The sequence below is a fragment of the Scyliorhinus canicula genome, chromosome 1 (assembly GCF_902713615.1).
Source record: "Scyliorhinus canicula chromosome 1, sScyCan1.1, whole genome shotgun sequence".
In the NCBI taxonomy this organism is placed as follows: domain Eukaryota; kingdom Metazoa; phylum Chordata; class Chondrichthyes; order Carcharhiniformes; family Scyliorhinidae; genus Scyliorhinus; species Scyliorhinus canicula.
Window position 1 is genome coordinate 40,992,548 of NC_052146.1, and position 25,891 is coordinate 41,018,438.

General features: G+C 47.3%; 1 protein-coding gene across 4 annotated transcripts in view; it reads left to right on the plus strand.

Annotated features, from left to right (window-relative positions):
* The first annotated feature begins 3,320 nt into the window (after positions 1-3,320).
* The window catches only part of LOC119961814 (P2X purinoceptor 4-like), a 137,825-nt gene continuing 115,254 nt past the window's right edge, over positions 3,321-25,891 (plus strand). For 3 of the 4 annotated variants that reach the window (XM_038789174.1, XM_038789202.1, XM_038789193.1), the window contains exons 1-3: positions 3,321-3,566; positions 11,410-11,557; positions 25,204-25,275. In XM_038789174.1, coding sequence (XP_038645102.1) covers positions 3,433-3,566; positions 11,410-11,557; positions 25,204-25,275 — 354 coding nt within the window. In that variant the 5' untranslated portion in view covers positions 3,321-3,432. The remainder of the gene's footprint in view (positions 3,567-11,409; positions 11,558-25,203; positions 25,276-25,891) is intronic. The other variant, XM_038789185.1, reaches the window with a different exon arrangement.

The window sequence follows — 25,891 nt, forward strand, 5'->3', positions numbered from 1 at the left end:
GCGGCAACCAGAATTGCATGCAATACTCCAAATGCGGCCGCACCAGAGTTTCGTACAGCTGCAACATGACCTCATGGCTCCGAAACTCAATCCCTCTACCAATAAAAGCTAACACACCGTACGCCTTCTTAACAACCCTCTCAACCTGGGTGGCAACTTTCAGGGATCTATGTACATGGACACCGAGACAGCAGTTCCGCAAGTCCTAGGTCCTCGTCCGTCAGTACATCCGTTGTGACCTGGTCCCACTCATGTGCCGGCACAGGGCGCACGTGGCCATGTAAAGTTCCGCAGCGGGTGAGTCCATGGACTGCGTGGCCATCCTCTGTGCGTCTAGGTCCACAGACCCCGTCCTGTCCCCGTCACTGTGTTGTCTGACGGCCTGACCTTCGGACAACGCACAGCCACGATTGTTGTCACTGTCCGTCCTCTGTAAGTCCCCCTCCAGAGTCCCGGATTTAGAGGATGGCCCTCCTGGCCGACCTCCTGCCACCCTCTGGCGTGCGACCCTAGGTGCGGGTGTCATTGTGGATGGTTGGCTCTGTGTTGCACAAGATGGCCCTGGACGTTCGTCAGCTGGCCCTGGGGAACAGAATGATATGGGGTTTGTTAGATATGCTCGGCCGGGTGTACGGTGGGCCAGTGGGCAGAGTGTGAGGGGAGAGAGGATGGGTGGTCCAGTGGGCAGAGTGTGAGGGGTGAGAGGATGGGTGGTCCAGTGGGCAGAGTGTGAGGGGAGAGAGGATGGGTGGTCCAGTGGGTAGAGTGTGATGGGAGAGAGGATGGGTGGTCCAGTGGGCTGAGTGTGAGGGGAGAGAGGATGGGTGGTCCAGTGGGCAGAGTGTGAGGGGAGAGAGGACGGGTGGTCCAGTGGGCAGAGTGTGAGGGGAGAGAGGATGGGTGGTCCAGTGGGTAGAGTGTGATGGGAGAGAGGACGGGTGGTCCAGTGGACAGACTGTGAGGGGAGAGAGGATGGGTGGTCCAATGGGCAGAGTGTGATGGGAGAGAGGATGGGTGGTCCAGTGGGCAGAGTGTGAGGGGAGAGAGGATGGGGTGGTCCAGTGGGCAGAGTGTGATGGGAGAGAGGATGGGTGGTCCAGTGGGCAGAGTGTGAGGGGAGAGAGGATGGGGTGGTCCAGTGGGCAGAGTGTGAGGGGTCAGAGGATGGGTGGTCCAGTGGGCAGTGTGATGGGAGAGAGGATGGGTGGTCCAGTGGGCAGAGTGTGAGGGGAGAGAGGATGGGTGGTCCAGTGGGTAGAGTGTGATGGGAGAGAGGATGGGTGGTCCAGTGGGCAGTGTGATGGGAGAGAGGATGGGTGGTCCAGTGGGCAGAGTGTGAGGGGAGAGAGGATGGGTGGTCCAGTGGGCAGAGTGTGATGGGAGAGAGGATGGGTGGTCCAGTGGGCAGTGTGATGGGAGAGAGGATGGGTGGTCCAGTGGGCAGTGTGATGGGAGAGAGGATTGGTGGTCCAGTGGGCAGAGTGTGAGGGGAGAGGGGATGTGCTGGGGGGGGGGGGGGGGGGGATGCAGGGATGTCTCACTTGCTTCTGCGCCTCCAACCTCACATTGTGCGACCTCCTGGGTGGCAGATCCCCCAGCGAGGTCCAGTGCCCTCTGCTCAAAGACTATTAGGGGGTGCAGCACGGGCGAACCCCCTCCGGTTCTATTACGCTCCCGATTGTTGTGAGCAGTCTTGTCCTGTTGGGGGGGGGGGGGCATGGATGGAGCATCACAATTAGGTGGGTATCATCAGGGTGTTCAGATATAGGCTACATTAATGCTATGTGGGGGGAAAGTTGGAGCCACACCATGGCATCTATCCAGGGGGTCGCAGCGTTCATGGCATTTCACGCCACGCCCCCCCGTGTTCCGCGCGGCCCCGATGCTAGCCCATTTCCGGGGCCAGAATCGGTCGTGTTTGGGGCCGTTTCGCGCCATCATGAAACTCGACGGAGTTCACGACGGCAAGGTCACTCCGGCGTGGCATTGGAGAATCGCGCCCCATATCTAGAATACTGTGTACAGTTTTGGTCTCCACATTTAAAGTAGGAAATCTTTGCATTAGAGGCAATAAGGCAAGGTTCACTGGATTGGCTCCTGGGATGAAAAAGTTGTCCTATGATGTAGGGCTGAGTAAATAGTCTCAGGATAGTCCCATTTAAGCCCACACCTCCAACATATCACCATAACTCATTAACCCCACCCAACCTTTTTTTTTGGACACGAGGGGCAATTTAGCATGGCCAATCCACCTAACCTGAACATCTTTGGACTGTGGGAGGAAACCGAAGCACCCATGGAAATTTATGCAGACACGGGGAGAATTTGCAGGCGCACAGGCAGTGACTCAAGCCAGAATTCGAACCTAAGACTCTGGCGCTGTGAAGCAACTGTGCTACCACTGTACTGCCCAACAGTCAACCATTTAGGTCAGAGATGCACATGGAATAGTGTGTTCAGTTGGGCAGCACGGTAGCATTGTGGATAGCACAATTGCTTCACAGCTCCAGGGTCCCAGGTTCGATTTCGGCTTGGGTCACTGTCTGTGCGGAGTCTGCACATCCTCCCCGTGTGTGTGTGGGTTTCCTCCGGGTGCTCCGGTTTCCTCCCACAGTCCAAAGATGTGCAGGTTAAGTGGATTGGCCATGATAAATTGCCCATAGTGTCCAAAATTGCCCTTAGTGTTGGGTGGGGTTACTGGGTTATGGGGATAAGGTGGAGGTGTTGACCTTGGGTAGGGTGCTCTTTCCAAGAGCCGGTGCAGACTCGATGGGCCAAATGGCCTCCTTCTGCACTGTCAATTCTATGAGGAGCCTTGTGAATCTTTGGAATTCCCTACACCAGAGCATTGTGGGTGGTTAAATAGATTATAGGTTGAAATTGACAGGTTTTTGGTCTGTCAGGGAATCAAGGGATAAGGTATGAAAGTGGAGTTGAGGCAGTGGATGGCTATGATTGTACTGCATGATGGGCAGGCTTGAGGGGCGGAATGATCTACTCTTGCCATTTTTTATGTTTTTTTAACTGCTGATGCAACAGCAACTAACTCATTGGGGATTGGACTGGTGACTTTCCTGATCTCCGTTAGCTGCAATGGCATTAACGTATTCAGTCTCTATGGCATTCACGACAGCTAAAATAAAAGGAACCAACTCCCACTTTTTCCCACCTGTAGAAGACAGGGTGCCAGTGAACATCAAACTCTGGCTCAATCACGATACTACTCTTTAAAAAAAATCTGGAGGCTCTAAAACGGTTGATCAAGCCTCAAAACCCAGAGTAAACAAAAAGCTGATTCACCATGAATACGTTCGGAACAAATGAAACTGTAGAATCACATGACGAGTGGGTAGGTACAGCCTAGCGGGAAGGGAGAGCCACGTAGAGGGGATCTGCGGTCTCATATTGAAAAACGGCTGAACCATCATAATAATGGCAGGTTGCTGCAGCTCAGTTTGTGATTTTCTTCTGGAATATGATACTCCCAGGATCGTACTCATTAAAAACAGAAAGGTTGGAGCCATAAACAGGGTGGTCCAAGTAATAATCCTTGCCTACGTTATTGGGTGAGTTACACTGTAATATTTCCGCCTTATTTTGTTGCAGGAATAATTAAGATGGTATGGAATTATTAACACAACAGGAATACTTAGTAGATTTTTAAAAAAGATTGACAAGTTACAACATCCGAGAGGCAGCGACCTTTGGACATTTTAAGATGTTTACATGAAGCGTCATGCTGGATTTCTGTTCATAATGTAGACAATATTTCTAAACAGTGGCGAATTTGGATTTCAGTTTTGCAATAATGACAGATGACGTCTTTGAATGGGAATCAATTAAAGAATAGTGCTTTATGAATGAGTTTCACTTTCATTTAATGTGGAATGGGAATTCGTCCTCTGGTCTTTCCCACCCACTCCTTTCTGTTATTCCCGTTCTGTAAGGGTAGCTCTTGCTGGGATTGGTTCCTTAGATATCTTGGTGGCTACCTTGCCAAATGATAGTCAAGGACGCCGTGTCCAAACCTCATGTCGAAGAAAGGACACGTTCCTGCAGCTCATTACATAATCGCTACGGGTTGAACTCTGACCTATTGTCCTCAGGGTTCGGGAAAATAATGCCGCCAATCCAAGTGTCCTTCAGGGATGGAATCACTGACAGAACCAGACAGCGCGGAAGAGGGCCATTTGGCCCACCATTCCCGTGGAGGATTGAAGGATCTGTCCAATTCTGTCCATTTCCCTGCTCTTTCCACATAGTTCTGCAAAATTTCCCTTTGTAAATATTTATCCAGTCCCCCTTTCCATGTTACTATTCAAGCTGCTTCCACCACCCTTTCAGCCACTGCATTCCAGAATACAACTCTTTTTTTTAAATGCTCTCACTTTTTTGGCCAATTATCTGTATCCTTCAGTTAGTAACCGTACTGCTATTATAAATAACAATTCATATATAGCATCTTTAACATAATAAAACTTCCCAAGGCACTTCACAGTAGCATTATAAAGCAATGCCACATAAGGAAATATTAGGTCAGAGGACCAAAAGTTTTCTTCTTATTTGGCAATCACTCGCGAACAAGTATGTTTGTCCACAAATAAACTTTGTGTCACTGGCTATGGGTTCTGTGGGTCCTTGCGTGGCTGATGAGCCCGATCCTAGAACCATACACTTGGCAGGTGTTTCCGGGAGGTGGGATCGGTCCAAGGACTCAAGATCACTGGTATCCCTTTATCAGGCTCCTTTTCCAGACCTCCTCATGCAATTGGGCGTTCTCAAAGAATTGTGTCCCTTCAATCAGGAGATTCCTGCAGGTAGGTCTCTTCTGAGCAAGGGTCTCCCAGCTGTTGACGTACATATGTTGCATTTCTCGAAGTAAGCCTTCCGGGTGTCCTTGAAGTGCTTCATTTGTCCTCCTTTTGTTTGGGAGCTTTCCTTGATTGGTGCGAAGAAGATTTGCTTTGGCAGTTGGCCCTCTGGCATCCTAAGCATGTGGCCCAGCAGAGTTGGTTTCAGATGATCATGGCCTCGATGCGGGTGTTCTTGGATCCTTCAAGGATGTTGATGTTTGTACGCCTGTCCTCCCAGCTGATGCGGAGAATCCGTCTCACACAGCATTGATCGTACCTCTCATCTGTATATAGTCCAAGTTTATAAGCCATATGGAAGAGTTGGGAAGACAAATGGCTTGTACATGAGAATCCTGGTATCAGCACAGATTTTGCAGCTGTCAAAGACTCTCATCTTTAGACATCTGAAGGCAGCACTCATACATTCGATACAATGTTGGATCTCCACATCAATATTACCCATATTAGAGGAGATGGCTCCCGAGTTAGGGGAAATGTTTCACATTTGGTAGGTTTTCTCCACTGGAGACAGAGAGAGACCGGAGTCTGCCCTGGGACGGGTGGTAAAGGTCTTCTTGAGGTTGCGGCTGAGACCATTTCTTTGGTATACCTCAGCAAAGGCATCAAACGTGGCTTGGACATTCTTTTCTGAGGGAGTGGAGAATGTGTTGTCATCTGCACACTGAAGTTCAAAGTAATGTAAATGTTGCCACAGACCCAGAGGACCATAGGTTGCTCTCCCCTTTGACAGCTGACTGGTGGTGTTTTAACTTGAGGTGTCTCACTCAGGTGAGAGGTAAGGTTAAGGAGACAGGGCCTTCATGAATAACCTCAGCCGGTATGGGAATTGAACCTGCTGTTGGTACCACTCCACATCATAGAATTTACAGTGCAGAAGGAGGTCATTCAGCCCATCGAGTCTGCACCAGCTCTTGGAAAGAGCACCCTAGTTAAGCCCACGCCTCCACCCTATCCCCGTAACCCAGTAATCCCATCTAACCTTTTTTTTGAACACTGAGGACAATTTATCATGGCCATTCCACCTAACCTGCACATCTTTGGACTGTGGGAGGAAACTGGAGCACCCAGAGGAAACCCACGCAGACACGGGAAGAATATGCAGACTCCAGACAGACAGTGACCCAAGCCAGGAATCGAACCTCGGACCCTGGAGCTGTGAAGCAACTGTGCTAACAATTGTACTGCCATGCTGCCCACCAGCCATTCAGCCAACTGAGCTCACCGCATCACATCCACACCTCTTTCATAATCAGACAGTCTACAAGTACTCATTGTTTTGAGTTCACGAATAATACAGAACCATAGCTGTGAAATTATGGAGCTGAGACTCGATATTAAAGACTCTCAGGGCCACAGCTATCTGTGATACCAGTAAGACGCACAGGATATACCAAAGGATGGTCATGGGATGGATTTTGAGATGTTGACTAAGTGAGGAAAATAGGCCTAGTTTATTTTGCAATACCATTGTCACATACTGGGAAACAAGCTTGTGGTGGTATGACTGGTTTAATTACAATGTAGACAGACAAGCTGCAACGGTCAAAAACATCAATAAAGGAGAAGTGAAAGCAAATATTTTGAAATAGTAATGGACAGAGAACCAGGAGAGCTTGAATAAGTGGTTTAAAATTATTTTTCAAAAATAATTTCAAAAGGGATCTTGATTAATAAGGGAATCAGGGTGGGGGGCATTGTGGTGCAGTAGCTAGCACAGCTGTCTCATGGCACTGAGGACCCAGGTTCGAATCCCTGTCCTGGGTCACTGTCCGTGTGGAGTTTGCACATTCTCCCCGTGTCTGCGTGGGTCTCACCCACAAAACCCAAAGATGTGCAGGTTAGGTGGATTGACCACACTAAATTGGCCCTTATTGGAAAAAAAATTGGGTACTCTAAATTCTTAGAGAAAAAAAAAGGGGATCAGGAGTTATTGAGAGAAGACAGGAGAATGGGGATGAGAAATATATCTCGCCATGATTGATTGACGGAGCAGACTCGATGGGCCGAATGGCCTAATTCTGCTTTTATGTCTTCTCATTATCATAGAATTTACAGTACAGAAGGAGGCCATGCGGCCCGTCGAGTCTGCACCGGCCCTTGGAAAGAGCACCCTTCGCCTCCACCCTGTGACCCAGTAACCCCACCTAACCTTTTGGAAACTAAGGGGCAATTTAGCATGGGCAATCCACCTAACCTGCACATCTTTGGACTTTGGGAGGAAACTGGAGCACCCGAAGGAAACCCACTCAGACACGGGGAGAAAGTGCAAACTCCACACAGACAGTCACCAAGACCGGAATTGAAGTGGGACCCTGGAACTGTGAGGATGCAGTGCTGACCACTGCACCACCGCGCCATCCCTATGGAACATACACAATTTGGAAATTGTAAATAACTGAGGCAAAGTAGTGTAAGTTTACTTTAAAATTTAGTAGCCATAAAGTTAAAAAGGGCATGATCAATTCTGCGAAATAGAACTTCTAAAGGAATTAGAAAACAATAGAGCATAATATCAAAGGGGAAAACAGATTTAAGGAAACATTAAAAACTGTTGGTGTGGTGGCTGTGAGATCTTGCACAAGACAGTGTGTGTGTTGAAGTCAGACCTGTGAACATCTGTTTGCTGCCACCTCCGAGAGCACCCGAAGGGCAGAATGCAATGTGTGGTAATGTTGCTGGGATTTTATAGTGTTATGACACCCTGGACTAGTGCACGGTCAATTCCAGCCCCACTTGACCCGAATTCGCAACACAATCAAAATGAACAAATAATTATGAAAAAATACTCAACGTCTTTGGCCTTTGACTGCGCAATAACTGCAGCCATCAGGTTTGAAAATTTAAACACTTGTAATTTTTATTAATAACAAGAACTATGAGTAAATAGGCAGCAAATACAAATAGTATGGGGCTGGTTTAGCACAGTGGGCTAAACAGCTGGCTTGTAATGCAGAACAAGGCCAGCAGCGTGGGTTCAATGCCCCACCAGCCTCCCCGAACAGGTGCTGGAATGTGGCGACTCAGGGCTTTTCACAGTAACTCCATTGAAACCTACTTGTGACAATAAGCTATTATTATTATTATTATAACTTTATCTAGTTTCTAACCCCTCATCTTTAACTCATTACCACTCTCTGCACACACAATACAGACTAATACAGAGGGGAAAGAGGCGTGGAAAGAAAAAATAATACGAAAAGTGAAAAGGATAAAAGTCTCTTTTCAGATGAATATCTTACAGTGCACCTTTCTTCAGTCTAGACCTTCAGTTGGAGACTTTCCCTTTTAGTTTGTAATGGTTTTCACAGTAGATTCAACAAAGAACAAAGAAAAGTACAGCACAGGTACAGGCCCTTCGGCCCTCCAAGCCTGTGCTGACCATGCTCCCCGTCCAAACTAAAATCTTCTACACTTCCTGGGTCCGTATCCCTCTATTCCCATCCTATTCATGTATTTGTCAAGATGCCCCTTAAATATCACTATCGTCGCTGCTTCCACCACCTCCTCCGGCAGCGAGTTCCAGGCACCCACTGCCTTCTGTGTAAAAAGCTTTCCTCTTACATCTCCTCTTACATCTCCTCTAAACCTTGCCCCTCGCACCTTAAAACTATGCCCCCTAATAATTGACCCCTCTCACCTGTGAAAAAGCCTCTGACTATCCACTCTGTCTATGCCCCTATCAGGTCGCCCCTCAACCTCCGTCGTTCCAGTGAGAACAAATCGAATTTATTCAACCGCTCCTCATAGCTAATGCCCTCCATACCAGGCAACATCTAGTAAATCTCTTCTGCACTCTCTCTAAAGCCTCCACATCCTTCTTGTAGTGTGGCGACCAGAAGTGAACACTATACTCCAAGTGTGGCCTAGCTAAGGTTCTATACAGCTGCAACATGACTTGCCAATTCTTATACTCAATGCCCCGGCCAATGAAGGCAAGCATGCCATATGCCTTCTTGACTACCTTCTCCATCTGTGTTACCCCTTTCACTGACCTGTGGACCTGTACACCTAGATCTCTCTGACTGTCAATACTCTTGAGGGTTCTACCATTCACTGTATATTCCCTACCTGCATTAGACCGTCCAAAATGCATTACCTCACATTTGTCCAGATTAAACTTCATCTGTCATCTCTCCGCCCAAGTCTCCAAACGATCTAAATCCTGCTGTATCCTCTGACAGTCCTCATCGCTATCCACAATTCCACCAACCTTTGTGTTGTCCGCAAACTTACTAATCAGACCAGTTACATTTTCCTCCAAATCATTTATATTTACTACGAACAGCAAAAGTCCCAGCACTGATCCTTGCGGAACACCACTAGTCACAGCCCTGCAATCAGAAAAGCACCCTTCCATTGCTACTCTCTGCCTTCTATGGCCTAGCCAGTTCTGTATCCATCTTGCCAGCTCACCTCTGATCCCGTGTGACTTCACCTTTTCATCAAGTTCTCAAAACATCTCTGCAAGTTCAGAAAAAGCAAGTAGGCAGCATTTCTGGAGAGAGAGAGAGAGACAGCAGCTCACAGCTTCTTCTCTCTGCACCCAGGACGTGATTGTCCCTTCCTGGATTCTCTGAAAAGTATCCCACATGGGTCAGACTCAATCACCATCTGTCACCAAGCAGAATACGGCCTTTGGTAAATACATTGGCCACCGGCTAACCAATCAAACCGAATCCCTCCGATCTCTCGGATGCTGTTCAAAAACTAAAACTCCAACAGCAACTTTTGAGTTCCTCACTTCCTCTGCTTAAAGATCCATTTAAATATCCATGGATCAAAATGATGATGACAAAGTAAAATAAATATAAAGTAAGGGAATCAACAGGAAGGGCCCTTAGAATAGATTGAAACATCTATAAAGACTGTTGCCATCAACAGGGGTTTAGCTCTGAGTTTATTTTTAAAAAATTTTAAGTACCCAATTATTATTTTTTTCCAATTTGGCATAGCAAATCCACCTACCCTCCACATCTTTGGGTTGTGTGGATGAGACCCACGCAAACCCGAGGAGAATGTGCAAACTCCACATGGACAGTGACCCAGGGCCGGGATTGAACCTGGGTTCTCAGCGCCACTGCTAACCACTGAGCCACTGTGCCACCCTAGCTCTGAGTTTATTTTAGCTAAAATCAGAGGACAGCACGGTGGTGCAGTGGATAGCACTGCTGCTTCACGGCACGAGGTCTCAGGTTCGATCCCAGCTCTGGGACACTGTCCGTCTGGAGTTTGCACATTCTCCCTGTGTCTGTGTGGGTTTCGCCCCCGCAACCCAAAGATGTGCAGGCTAGGTGGATTGGCCACACTAAAAATTGCCCCTTAATTGGAAAGTATGAATTGGATACTCTAAATTAAAAAAAAATAGCTAAAATCTTTTAGGAAATGTTTGAAAAGTACTGTTAACTGTGTAACAGTGTTCTTGTGTTTTAAGTGTTTTTTTCCTTTCTTTTAATAAATGTTTAACTTTACTATATAAAATAATTGCAAATCTGAGATTTACTTATCCTGGCCTCATAATGCACACATTGCAAACTTGTTCTGGCAGCTGATTCAAGTTTCCCTTTAGAATTTGGGCAGCCTGACACATATCATCTGCTGTGTCATAACAGCTAAAATATGATTTTGATAGTACAATTATTTCTTGACTGGCTTGTACATTTGATTAGTCTGGAATCGCTTGAGTCGTGTCCTGATCTGATGAATGGTCTTTTGATTAGATTTCTCTTTGTTATTTTGTAACTAAATTGTTTGATAATCACTTCAGAAGACATTAAGAGATTCCAAATGTTGTGACTGGAATCATATTTGAACCAGATCTGATGTGGCAAGTTACTTTCACTGAAGGACTGTTCGGTTTTTGAAAATCCAGCATCTTTCATGGCCATCTCTCTGGTGCTAGCCTATATATCACCCGATTTGTTTAATTTGATTCCACAGCTTGCCATGGTGGGATTGTAATTTAGACCCCAGGGTTATTAGTCCAGTACCATAACCACTGGGGCTGGTTTAGCACAGTGGGCTAAACAGCTGGCTTGTAATGCAGAACTAGGCAGCAGCGCGTGTTCAATTCCTGTACCGGCCTCCCCGAACAGGTGCTGGAATTTGGCGACTAGGAGCTTTTCACAGTAATTTCATTGAAGCCTACTTGTGACAATAAGCGATTATTATTATTAATTATTACTAGGCTATCATATCAACTTCAATTCAGAAATATCTTTGATTGTACAGCTAAGATTTTTTTAAAATTGCCTTTGGAATGTAAACACCACTGGCAAGACCACAATGTATTGCCCATCCCTAATTGTCCATGAGAAAGTGTTGGTGAGCCACCTTCAACTACACGGCTTCAAATACCAGTAAAACCCAAGGCATAGCATATGGTCAGTCTTTCAATATATTGAAATAGAAGTACACTTAATTAACTTTCCTTAGAACCAGTTAATTCAAATGTACCAGAAATATTCAGTACTGTTTAACAATTTTGCTGCACACAGAAAAATGAATATTGGTAATTGAAAAATAAATTATATTCCAGATGGGTACTTGTGTGGGAGAAAGGCTACCAAGAATTTGATTCCACCATCAGCACAGTCACAAGCAAAGTAAAAGGTATCGCCATTACAAATTCAACAGCTTTTGAAGAACGCATATGGGATGCAACTGATTATGTTATCCCTTCACAGGTACAATTTTGAATCCTTTGAAAATCGTATAATGTATATATTTTCTTATGACAGGTTGTTAATAAGAATATACTCAGTTTATTGAAGTTGCATGCATCACAATAGCCGTGCACTGCAGAAGTGAGTAACTTGACTGCAGTGTTAATGTAAGCCTACTTGTGACACTGATAAAGATGAATATATATGAGTTGAAAAAGTCAGAGCGACTAAGAGAATTAGCTTTTCCGAAATCAATTTTTCCTAAATTTGCATGAAGAATTTCCTGGGGGAGTTGCTCTTTGCCATGTTGTGCTTTTCTCTCTTTTTCCCAATGTTTGCAGTAGGATGCTGACTGCATTTCTTCTGGTGTTAGAGAGGAAGTTAACTGTATTTGTGTGATTTTTGCATGGGCTTAGTGTGTTTTGTTGGGACAAAGGAGCAAGAGAAGTGGGAATTATGAATTATGTTTCATTCTCAGAGGGCATTTCTGTCTCTCAGCTGTGCACATCTTTTTCCATCTAATTTGGAGGGTGTATTTTGTGGAAGTGGAATCTTTTTTTGCAGGTGAACTGGGTTGAATTAGTTTATCTGTCTGAAAGGAGATTGCAGTTTCCCTCATTTTTTTGAGGAAGATGCAGTTGTCTGCTTGAATATGAGTTTCTCTTTCTGCTGTAGGAGCAGGCTAGTGTGTTTTTATATGTCTGCAGAGGAGATAATGGTGTGGATTTTAATTTTTTGTGGCTGAGTGGTAACCTGCTAGAGCAGACTTGATAAGAGCTGTTTGACTTTTCTTTTTTATTAACATGTATTTTATTCCAAATGTATATGTGGTGATATGCACATATGCATATCTGTATATAACTGTACATGATTACACCAATGTATATATTTGCATATAACAACACCAGTGTACATAGCTAATGATCAATACATGTAGTAACAGTCATGACCTTCTGACAGTAGGTGGAACTAGATACCCATAGAGATATATATATATACTGGGGGATGGACGAGACGGAAGTAGGGGCTGGTTTAGCTCACAAGGCTAAATCGCTGGCTTTTAAAGCAGACCAAGCAGGCCAGCAGCACAGTTCGATTCCCGTACCAGCCTCCCCGGACAGGCGCCGGAATGTGACGACTAGGGGCTTTTCACAGTAACTTCATTGAAGCCTACTCGTGACAATAAGTGATTTTCATTTTCAAGTACTGGGCAGCAGGATGGACAGCGAGACAATTGTATTTTACCGTAGCTCCATAGTAACGTAGACATAATTGTTTGTACATAGAATTGCATGGTTACCTTTCTGTGTGTCAAGAACAAATACTTATTACAACCACATCCTCACGTTCTATGTGTGCATTCATGATCAGGGGAGCTTGAACTGTACATTTTGTTCGGGTTTGAGAACGGCGAACAGAGCTACGAGGAAGTGATTCAACGTTTCGATCGGCATTGTTCTCCTGAGAAAAATTAGACTTTTGAACAATACTTGTTCCGTTCCCGCGCCAAGAAAGACAAGAAATCCTTCAACAACTTTGCAACGGATCTGCAATTAATAGCCCAGTCGTGCAATTTTGGACAGTTGCAATCCTCAATCATCCAGGACCAGATCGTTTCTGGGACCTCAGATGTTGCGCTGTGTGAACGATTGTTAAGGGATGACAACCTCACGCTGGACACCTCAGAATGTACTAGGCAAGTGAACTCTCTTTGCAGTGGATCGGGACCTTCAACACAGTAAATGTTGGCGCCAATCCGGGAAGCGATGCTGGCACCATAAATGCCATGATGCAGTTCAGTAAGAAACGGGAGCCGCGATTCTCCGCTTCCCATGCTGGGTGGGAGAATCGCGGGAGGGCTGGGCGACTCAAGACACGCCCCCTTGGCCCCCCCCGCGATTCTCCCACCCCCCCCGCTCGGAAGAATCGCTGCTCGCCATTTTTCATGGCGACCGGCGATTCTCCGGCCCAGATGGGCCGAGCGGCCTGCCGTTCCCAACTGGTTCACAACGGCGGCAACCACACCTGGTCGCTGCCGTCGTGAACATGGGCGCCAAATGCTTGTTTGAAGCTTGTGGGGGGCAGAGAGGGGAGTGAGCACCACGGCCATGCTCGGGAGGGGACTGGCCCGCGATCGGTGCCCACCGATTGTCGGGCCGGCGTCTCAAAGCAACGCACTCTTTCCCCTACGCCACCCCGCAAGATCAAGCTGTCACGTCTTGCGGGGCAGCGGAGGGGAAGACGGCAACCGCGCATGCGCGGGTTGGAGCCGTCAGCCATCGTGACGTCTGCCGCGCATGCGCGGGTTGGAGCCGGCCAACCTGCGCATGGGCAGATGACGTCATGGCCGCCGAGAGTTACGGAGCGCCGCTCCTAGCCCCCTGGGTGGGGGTGAATAAGGTGCGAGGAGCCCTTATTGTCACTGTCAAAGAGTTAACACACAAAATACGATTCTCCGTGGTGGAAACGGAGTGTGAATCGCTTGTCAGGATGAAGGCATGTGAATAGCTCGGGCACCACAGATTGCATGGCGTCCCACCGACCCATATTGGGGAGACAATCTCCAAGACACATCCGGAGGTATTTCAGGGGTTTGGTACCCTACCGTTCACCTACCGCATACAACTAACGGAGGACGCGAGATTGGTAGAGCATGTGCCCAGATGCGTCCCTGCTCCGCTGAGGGAGAGACTCAAAGCTGAGTTGCAGCGGATGACAACCCTGGGTGTCATTAGGCGCATAGAAGAGCCCACTGGCTGGGTAAACTCAATGGTATGCGTAAAGAAGCGGAATGGGAACCTGAGAATTTGCATGGACCCCAAGGACCTCAATGCAAGGATCAAAAGAGAGCACTACCCCATCCCAAAAAGGGAGGAAATTGCGAGCGAAATGGCTCGCGCAACATACTTCAGCAAGCTGGATGTGTTGCAGGGTTTCTGGCAGCTCAAGCTTGATGAGGCAAGCACAAGACTGTACACTTTCAACATGCCCTTTCAGCAGATGACCTTTGGTATGATCTTGGCATCGGAAATACTTAATCGGGACATGGAGCAAATAGCGGAAGGGCTGCCGAGTGTCTATGTATATGTTGACAACATCATAACCTGGGGGTCCACACATGAGGAGCATGATGCACAACTCTTTCAGGCTCTCCAAAGGGTCAGTACAAATGGCCTCAAACTCAATCAGGCTAAATGCCAACTTGGTGTTGGTACTATCACCTTTTTAGGAGATAGGATATGGTCAAAAAGGATGCAACCGAATGATGAGAAGATCGAGGTCATCATCCAGATGCCGAGGTCCACGGGTAAAAAGGGTGTCCTGCAAATTCTGGGCATGATTAATTTTGTGGGAAAGTTCATTCCCAACCTTGCCTCCAAGATGTCACAGCTCAGGAAATCCATTAAAAAGGATATGGTCTTCCAGTGGCCACCGAATCACGAACAAGAATGGAGAGCGCTATGTGTTTCTCTAACAATGGCACCTATCCTGGCTTTTTTAGACCCGGCCAAAGGGACCAAAATCTCCATGGATGCACCTCGGGGTAATGCTTTTGCAGCAGAGTGCGAATGGGGATTCGCTGCCGGTATAGAACATAGAACATCAAACATAGAACTGTACAGCACAGTACAGGCCCTTTGTGCTGACCATTTATCCTAATCTAAGATCAACCTAACCTACACCCCTTCAATTTATTGCTGTCCATGTGCCTGTCTGAGAGTCGCTTAAATGTCTCTAATGACACTGACTCCACCACCTCTGCTGTCAGTGCATTTCATGCACCCATCACTCTCTGTGTAAAGAACCTACCTCTGACATCTCCCCTATACCTTCCTCCAATCACCTTAAAATTATGTCCCCTTGTGACACCCTGGGGAAAAGTCTCTGGCTGTCCACTCTATCCATGCCTCTCATCACCTTGTACACCTCTAGCAAGTCACCTCTCTTCCTCCTTCGCTCTAGTGAGAAAAGCCCTAGCTCCCTCAACCTTTTTTCATAAGACATACCCTCCAGTCCAGGCGGCATCCTGGTAAATATCCTCTCCACCCTCTCCAAAGCGTCTACATCCTTCCTATAATGAGGCGACCAGAACTGGACACGATATTCCAAGTATGGTCTAACCAGGGTTTTATAAAGCTGCAGCAAACCCTCACGGCTTTTAAACTCAATCCCCCTGTTAATGAAAGCAAACACACCATACGCTTTCTTAACAATCCTATCAACCGGGGTGGCAACTTTGAGGGATCTATGTACGTGGACCCCAAGATCCCTCTGTCCCTCTACACTTCCAGGAATTCTGCCTTTAACCCTGTATTCAGCATTCAAATTTGACCTTCCAAAATTAATCACTTCACGTTTATCTAAGCTGAACTCCATTTGCCACTTCTCAGCCCAGCTCTGCATCCTGCCAATGTCCTGTTGTAACCTGCAACAGCCCGCAACACTATCTACAACTCCACCAACCTTTGTGTCATCGGCAAACCTACTAACCCACCCTCCCACTCCCTCATCCAAGTCATTTATAAAAACTACAAAGAGCAGAGGTCCCAGAACAGATCCCTGCAGGACAGCACTGGTCACCAACCTCCAGGCGGAATACTTTCCATCCACTACCACTCGCTGTCTTCTTTTGGCCAGCCAATTCTGTATCCAGACAGCTAAATTTCCCTGCAGCCCATGACCCCTGACTTTCTGAATGAGCCTACCATAGGGAACCTTATCAAATGCCTTGCTGAAATCCATATACACCACATCCACTGCCCGACCTTGCCCGACCTTAATCAATGTGTCTCGTCACATCCTCAAAGAATTCAATGAGGATTGTGAGGCACGATCTGTCCCTCACAAAGCCATGCTGACTATCTTTAATCCAACTATGTTTTTTGAAACAATCATAAATCCTATCTCTCAGAATCCTTTCCAGTATTTTTTTCACCACAGACGTAAGACTGACTGGTCTGTAATTCCCAGGGATTTCCCTAATCCCTTTCTTGAACAAGGGAACAACATTTGCCTCCCTCCAATCATCCGGTACTACTCCAGTGGAGAGTGAGGACGCAAAGATCATCGCCAACGGCACAGCAATCTCTTTCCTTGCTTCCCGTAACAATCTTGGGTGTATCCCGTCTGGCCCAGGGAATTTATCTATCCTGACGCTTTTCAAAATTTCCAACACATCCTCCTTCTTCATATCAACCTGTTCGGGTCTATTAACCTGGATCATGCTGTTCTCATGAGCAACAAGGTCCGTCTCGCTAGTGAATACTGAAGCAAAATATTCATTTAGGGCCTCCCCCACCTCCTCAGACTCTAGCTCTCCTAAGTTCATTTTTGTGTTCCTTCCTGGCTACCTTGTAACCCTCTAGAGCCGTGCCAGATCCTTGCTTCCTCAACCTCACATAAGCTTCCTTCTTCCTCTTGACTAGAAGCACCACTTCTCCACTATCCAAGGCTCCTTCACCTTGCCATTCCTTCCTTGTATCAGTAGGACAAAACAATCCAGCACTCGTAGCAACCCCCACATTACTGTCGTGCATTTCCCTGAGAACAACTGTTCCCAATTTATGCTCCTCAGCTCCTGTCTAACAGCAGTATAATTTCCCCTCCCCCAATTAAATACCTTCCCATACTGTCTGTTCTATCCCTCTCCCTGACTATGGTAAAGGTCAAGGAGTTGGGGTCACAGGTAGCATATGCTTTGAGAGCTATGAGAGATACAGAGCATATCTATGCACAAATCAAGAAAGAATGCCTGGGACTTGTCATGGAGCTTGAAAAGTCACGATTATGTATATGGGCTTCACACATTTTTAGTTGAGACGGACCACAGGCCAATGGTTGCGATGGTCCTCAAAAACCTGCGCCAGATGTCCCCACGGATACAGCGGCTCATGACTTCAACTTGATCTACACACCAGGCAAATTATTGGCTGTCGCCAACACATTCTCGAGAGCGGTGTCCATAAATGAGGTCTATCCAGGATCTGACAAAGTTCAGTTACATGTCGACATGTTGGCTGCGTTGATCCCGATATCTGATGAGAAATCAAGGCTCAAGAAACGGCCAAAGATTAGCAAGTGTCTCAAGGAAGGTTGGCCAAAAGATTCCTGCTCTGTGCCTTATAATGTTTGCACGAGCTCAGTGAAGTGAATGGTCTGCCTTTAAGGCAGCACAGGATTGTTATCTTGCATTCGCTGCGGCCGCTCATGCTAAGAAAGCTTCACAATGGGCACCTGGGCATTGAGAGACGATATACTGGCCAGGCATCACCCAGGACATAGAGGTATGGTGGAGCAATGTGATACCTGTCAAATGTTTTGCTGCAGGCAGAGCACTGGGAGCAGGACAGACGAGTCAATCGCATCTTACCTTACCCCATAATAACATAGACATAATTGTTTGTACATAGAATTGCCTGTAATAAATATTTATTATAACTACATCCTCATGTTCTATGCATGCGTGCATGATCAGGGGAGCCATAGAACACAACAGTATATAAAAGGTTACAAAACATAAACCGTTCAGAAAACAAACTCCCCAATACATAACTATATAGTTTGTACAGAGTTTCCCCTTTTTCACCCCCTCCCTCCCTCCCCTCTGTCGTGTTATTGACCCTGGGGTAACACAGACTGCAACTGGATGCAGTGAGACTGTAAAGCAGACACCAAACTTAGACGTTGGTTCAATACGATTTATTGAACTTCTGTAACAAGGCACACAGCTTGCTGTGGGTTGACACTCTACTACTCTAAGTATACTAACTCTAACTAACTAGACCAGGCTAGCCCTGAGCCATGTGTAGAAGATGCTAACTAATATATACACCCTGACTGTCACTACAGTTGTCACCAGTGGGAAGTGGTGGAGTGCTAATGCCTCCAGTGTGTTTTATAGTAGGAAGCCCCCCTCTAGTGTTCTGTCTAGTGAATGGTTGTGTGTCCTGTGTGTTGATTGGCTAACCTGGGTGCCTATCATTGCCTGTCTTTACCTCATGATGTGTGTGAGTGCATATTATGACACCCTCCTCATCCCCCACTACCCCCGCGAACAGCTTCACAAATACAGCCATGAAAATCCCCCACCTTGCCTCAAAGCCTTCCGCTGAGCCCTTAATTTGTACTTAATCTTTCCAACCAAAGAAATTCATAGAAGTCCCCCAGCCAAGCCATCACCCCTGATGGCGTTGCTGACCGCTGCTCTAGCAATCGGGCAATCAGAGAGGCGAAGACCGCAACATCGGCCCTCCTCCCCTCCATCAGCTCTAGCTTCTCCAATATCCCAAAAATATCGGCACCAATGGGTCCGGCTCAACCTCCACCCCCACTATCCTTGTTAGCGTCGCAAACACTCCTGTCCAAAATCTCTCCAAATTTTCACACTCAGAACATATGAACATGATTCACTGGTCTTCAGCCACACTTCTCACATTCGTCTGTCACTCCCTGGAAGAACCCACTCATTCTTACCCGAATCATGTGTACCCTTAAACTGTATGAGGCTCATCCTTGCGTATGAGGAGGCTACATTTACCTCTCATAGCGCCTCACTCCATACTTCCCAGTTTATCTCCTCTCCGAGCTCCCCCTCCCACTTCTCGGCACGGTGCACAGTGGTTAGCACAGTTGCTTCACAGCTCCAGGGTCCCAATTCCAGCTTGGGTCACTGTCTGTGAAGAGTCTGCACGTTCTTCCCGTGTCTGCGTGGGTTTCCTCCGTGTTGTTATGGGAGAGGTGTTTTCAGAACCCCAAAATGTATCATGGAGTTCAACCAACCCCCACCTTTAATGGATTGTTGCTTTTGAAGCACACGGCTTGTTCCCCAGGTGTGGTATTACAATTATGGACACGTGGGTTTTAACACAAAACAATGTTTATTCCATGAACTCAACTTAACCTTTTAAATAAATATTGGATCACTTAACACCCCTTACTTCAAAGATTACCCCAAAAATAATACAGCACTAAATAATCCCTTAAAATGTTCTTTTGAGCATCCAAAAGACTTCACCTTTGACAAAAGACATGAGGTTACATTCAATATATTTATAGTCTTTGGATTTGCAGCTGAGGACCAGCTCTGTGTTTTCTTCCTGCAGCTCTCAGCAAAACACAGACACTCCCAGCTTTCTCCTCAAACTGGCTTTCTCCTTTCAAGCATCTCTCAGCAAACCAGGCACTTTTCAGCTGCTCGCACCCAAAACTGAAACTAAAAACTTCAAAATGGCTGAACTAAAGCCCAGCTCCACCCACACTCTGACATCACTGCATTTCTTAAAGGTACATTGCTTAAACATCCAATTCTTAAAGGCACTCTCACATGACAGTGTGCTCCGGTTTCCTCTCACAGTCCAAAGGTGAGCAGGCTCGGTGGATTGGCCATGATAAATTGGCCTTAGTGTCTAAAAAGGATAGGTGGGGTGACTGGGTTAGGGTGCAGGCATAGATTTAAGTAGGGTGCAGGTGCACCAATGGCCGGTGCATACTTGATGGGCCGAATGGCCTCCTTATGCACTGTAAATTCTGTGATCTCCTTAATCTTCATCATCTGCTCACCTGCCTGCTCTCCCAGCCATCCATTTTTGTCTTCGATCCTGCCCTCCCATTCCACATCTGGAAGCAGCAGTCGCTCCAACAGGGTGTACCTTGGCAACCTGGGGAACTCTTTCCAAACCTTCCACGTGAAGTGCTTTACCTGAAGATACCGAAACTCACTTCCTCTCGGGAACTCTACCCTCTTCTTCAGTTTCTCTATACTGGCAAACCCTTCCTCCAGGTACAAATTTCTCACCTTAACCGGCTCCACTTTTCTCCACTTCCTATACTTGCCATCTATCCCCCTCTGTTCAAAACCGTGGTTTTTGCACAATGGCGTTAACACCGACAGCCCCTCTGTCCTGAAGTGCTTCCTCAGCTGGTTCCAGACCGTCACCGTGGACTGCAGTACATGGCTCTCATTGGCAATGCCGCCATCAGCCGTGTCCAGAGCCAGGCGTCACAGCCTGAGGATTCAGGGTAAACCATTTTGGACAGTGATAAGGCGACATTTCTTCACACAGAGTGTTGAGCCTGTGGAATTCATTGCCACAGGAAGTAGTTGCTGCTAAAACTTTGAATATATTCAAGAGATGGCTGCATATAGCACTTGTGGAGAATGGGATCTAAGACTATGGGGAGAAAGAGGGATTAGGCTATTGAGTTGGATGATCAGCCATGATCGTAATAAATGGCGGAGCAGACTTGAAGGGCCATAAGGCCTCCTCCTGCTCCTATCTTCCATGTATCTATGTATGTATCACCGTAGCTCTCGAGCTGGACCCCCTACAGGATTCTTCCTCCATCCAACCCATTCTCCTTCTCCTTCCACCACTGACTCACCTTCTCTACGTTCGCCGCCCAGTAATAAGGTAGCAGGTTGGGCAACGCCAACCCTCCCTTCTGCCTCTGTTGCTGTAACAGTGTCCTCTTAACCCTTGGTACCTTCCCTGCCCATACAAAGTCAGAGATAATCATATCCAGTTTTTGAAAGAAGGCCTTCGGAAAAAGAGCTGAAGTGCCTGGAATATGAACAGGAACCTTGGCTGGCTTGTAATGCAGAACAAGTTCATCTTCACCACTTGGACACTCCCTGCCAAAGTCAAGTGCAACATGTCCCATCTCTTCAGATACTCTCTAATCTCTTCCACCAGTTTTGTTAAATTCCATTTACGTTGCATCGCCCATTCCCTCGCTACTTGCATCCCTAGGTATCTAAACTTGGCTCTGGCCACCTTAGATGGCATTCCCCCTAGATTGGCTCGCCGACCCAACTCGTTCACTGGGAACACTTTGTTGTTCCCTACATTTAACTCATATCCCGAGAACGGCCCAAACTTCCCCAATAGGCCTATGATCCTCTCCATGCTCTCCAGTGGGTCCTAAACATACAAAAGTAGATTGTTTGTGTGTAACGATATGCGATGCACCGTTCGTCCCCTCATAATCCCTCGCCATCTGCCGACCCCCAAGAGCCATTGCCAGAGGCCCTATAGCCAGCGCAAACAGCAGCAGCAACATCAGGCACCCCTGCCTTCTGCCCCTGTGCAATTCAAAGTTCCATGAACCCATGAGATTGGTCTGCACACTCGCCATCGGTGCCATATATAACAGGTGCACCCATGCCACAAACTTTGGCCCAAACCCAAACCGTCCCAGGACCTCAAACATGTACCGCCACTCCACCTGGTCGAGTGCCTTCTCCGCGTACATGGACACCACCACTACCTCTGGCACCTGGGCTCTCAACGAGTCATGATCCCATTCAACTGCCGCCTTATATTACTAGAAAGCTGCCTGCCCTTTACGAAGCCTGTTTGACCCTCCACAACCACCCCCGGGACACAACCTTCCATTCTTCTCGCCACCAACTTAGCCAGTACTTTCATATCCGTATTTAACAGAGAAATGGGCCTATTTGACTCACAATCCAATGGGTCCTTCCCCCTTTTTAGTATTAATGGGATTGTTGCCTGCGTCATCGTCTCTGGCAGTTCCCCCTTCTCCAACGCCTCATTAAACACCCCCAAGAGATGCGGTACCAGGTCTGTTGCAAACTCCTTATAGAATTCCACCGGGTAACCATCGGGCTGGCCCGGGGCATTCCCTGACTTCATACCCCTTATACTACCTAATACCTCCCTCAACCCCAAGGGCTCCTCTTGCACCTGCCTCTTCTCTTCCTCCAACTGTGGAAACTCCAGTTTGTCTAAGAACCGTCCCCTCTTCACCCCCTGGGTCTGCCCTGTACAGCTCCTTATAATAATCCCTAAACGCCTTGTTTATCCTCCTCGGCCCTGACGCCACATTCCCTGCCCCAGTCCGTATCTTCAACATTTCCCTGGATGTGGCCTTCTTGCATAGCTGATGCGCTAAAATTTGACTTGCCTTCTCCCTGTATTTGCACTGCAACCCCCTTGGCAACACAGCTGTCCTACCGCCCTCCCCCGTGACAATAAGCGGTTATTAATTGAGCCTCCACGATGGTCTCTGATCCCGGCCCGATCTGAACCAAACTCCAGCCAATGGAGCGCATGGTCAGAGATTACTATCCCCACGTACCCTGCCCCCTCCACCCCAACTAAAACCTCCCGGCTCACCACAAAACCCCTTTCTCCGTGGGTCCACCATACTGAACTTTTCCATAAACCTGCCCAACTCCTTTGCCATTCATATTCTACCCATTGACCTGGAGCTCGACCTATCTACCCTCTGCTCTAGGATACAGTTAAAACCTCCTCCCATAATCAACTGGTGTGTGGCCAGGTCCGGGATTGCTGCCAGCAACCCCTCATAAAACCTACATCATCCCAATTCGGTGCATGCACATTTACCAACACCACCCGCACCCCTTCTAATGCCCACTCACAATCACATATCCCTGGTCCCTCACAAACCCTGTTTTCGTACTCAGCAAAATTGCCACCCCCAGCGACATTTAATCAAATCTTGAGTGGAAAATCTGACCCACCCACCCCTTCCTCAGCCTAACCTGGTCCTTCATGCGGAGATGCGTCTCCTGCAGAAAGACAACCTCCGCTTTTAAACTCCTTAGGTATGCAAAGACCCAAGATCTCTTCACTGGTCTATTGAGCCCATGCATGTTTCATGTTATCAACCTTACCGGGGGCTTACGCCTCTATTCCCCCCTACCATCCGCCATCCTCACCTTTCAGCTCTACCCCAGTTAATTTCACCCTGTATCTGGCCCATCCAGGATGGTCCCTTTCTCTGGCCCTGCACATGGGTCTTATCCAACCTCACCTTGTCGCATCACCCTCCCTTCCCCCCCCCCCCCCCCGCCATTCCCATTCCCCACCTCCCCCCTTCCCCCCAGACCACTATTCTCAGCCTTCTCCCCCAACTCACTTCCGTTCACCAGCATTATCTGCCAGTATATCAACTCCTGCCCAAAGATTCCTCCTGCTGATTCCACCAACCCCCCGCCTTCACCTTTCTGTTCTGTGAAGAAGGCTCTCCACTGATCACCCCCTCCCCCACCCAAACAAAGACTCATCGTGAACCACAGGTCACCTCCCTCAAAGACAAACAAAGAGAAAAAACAGCCCCAGGCGGGTGGGGGCAGCCCTTTTTACCCCTGCTACCCTTTGTTAACCCGGCAGTAAAAAGAAGAAAAAAATCCTCCACATCGGAGGAAAAGAAAAAAAACTCCCTCCAACCCCCACTCTGCCTATGTTCTCAATTACTTCAAAGTGCTAGCACGTAAAATTGTTCAGTTCAGTTCTCCCCCAGTTTATGCTCCTTGATAAAGTCATTCTCTGCCTCTGGGGTCTCAAAATAGTATTCCCGACCTTTATAGGTCACCTATAGTTCTGACGAGTCGAGCACCCCAAACCTGATCCGCTGTCAATACAGCACCACCTTGTTGAATCCCGCATGCCGTTTTTCCAGCTCAGCTCTAATATCCTGGTATATTCGGACTTTGTTCCCCTCCCATTCACAGTTGCACTTCTCCGTGGCCCACTGCAGAATCTTCTCCTTCTCCACGAACGTGTGGAGCCTCACCAGCACCGCACCCGGCGGCTCCCCTGCTCTAGGCTTCTGCCTCAGAGACCTGTGTGTTCTGACCACCTCAGGGGCCTTGTCCAGCACCGCCAGCATCCTCGAAACATGCCTCGTGGCACTCGCACCTTCTACTCCTTCAGGCAGGCCCGCCATCTGCAGATTCTGCGTTCTTGACCTAATTTCCTGCTCCTCCACCTTTGCTCTCAATGTCTTGCAAAGGTCTCCTAAGAGCCCCACCTCCGCCTCCCATACCACCACCTGATCGCTGTGGTCCGACATCACCCTCTCAATCTCTCGGATCTGCGACCCCTGTACCTCCAAGTATTTCTCCACCCTCTCCATTGATCCCCCCAGGGGGGCCAGCCCATTTGATGGCCTTCAGTCAATCATCCTGCACCTCCTTCCTCTGTCACTTTCCAACTTGCACTAGCCCTTCCCCTTCTGCCATCCTTCCACTGGCTGCTGTACCACAGGTCCCTTCCAACTCCTTGGCCAGATCTTTCACCTTCTGCCGGATTTGATAACCAGCAGACATGCCACTCCCGAGGGAAACTTCTCCTCCGACCTTCAGTTGCACTTTTCCATCGAAGTTGCACACGATTTTGGGTAAAAAGAGTTTTTTATTACGCCTTCAAACAGGAACTGACCTGTGTGCTACCACTCACACCATGGCTGCCACCGGAATTCTGACCTGTCTGACATTTCATTGACAAATTTTCATTCCATAAAATGAATGGAATGAAAAAAAAACTGGACAGGTTCGATAAAGGACAGGTGATTTACTTTGCCAGATAACTGCCCAGGCAGTAAAGATGAATATCTATATTTACATTTCTCAACCAGCCTGCACCATGAACAGGCTGTTTTTCTGTTTACAAGGAACGTATATTTCAAATCTGTTTGGACATCAAAATCAAACTGCTGAAAGTTCTTTTTCTAGTTCTAAAGCGGTAAAAATACTTCTTTTCAAATAGTTACTAAAGTGGAAGGTTTCATTAAAGTGTAATCTTTTGTTTTGACACAAAAAAACTAAGTTTGCGATTCAAGCATTAGTGTTTCTTTATGGCTGTATACATTATTGAACTTTCTTTTTCTCCCAACAGCAGGAAAACGCCTTCTTTGTTATGACTAATGTTATTCTTACCGTGAATCAGGTACAAGGCCGGTGCCCTGAGGTAAGAATTCAGTAGCTACTCCATGTACTTAATTGCTGTGACTGATTTTACAACTAAACATGAAAATTCACCTGAATGATGCCATAGCCGTTTGGTAATATAAGATCCAATCACCAAATCACTTTAAAATCACGTCAGTTGCACCCTTGTTGCACTCAATCTATTTATTAAATACATTTCTGCTGATGAAGCCAAAAGTATCAATAAATGTCACAGTTATCACCAGAAGGGGTGAGCAAATAACACGTGAAGTTGGGAATTTAACATATCCTGTTTGGTTCACTGTTTCAGTACTCTTATTTTCATCGACTGTGCTGGTGTCAAATTCAGATCTCTCCCCTCCCTATTTACTTTTCTCATTGTTTTTTCAAAATTAGCATTCATGGGAACATAGGAAAACAAGTGTGCTGTTATAAGGTCCGGAAAGGAGTCCACACCGAGTCGAACAGATTGAATCAAAAGGAAAAGGGTTCAATGCGACAGAACAAGAGTACAGAGCAGGTACTCTACTACAGGAGCCTGCTCACAGTTCATGGCCCCCCCGGTTTTATACAGGATGTAGAAGGGGGCACCCCATCCCTCAGTGGGGGATGCATATTCACCATAGTCCTTTGGG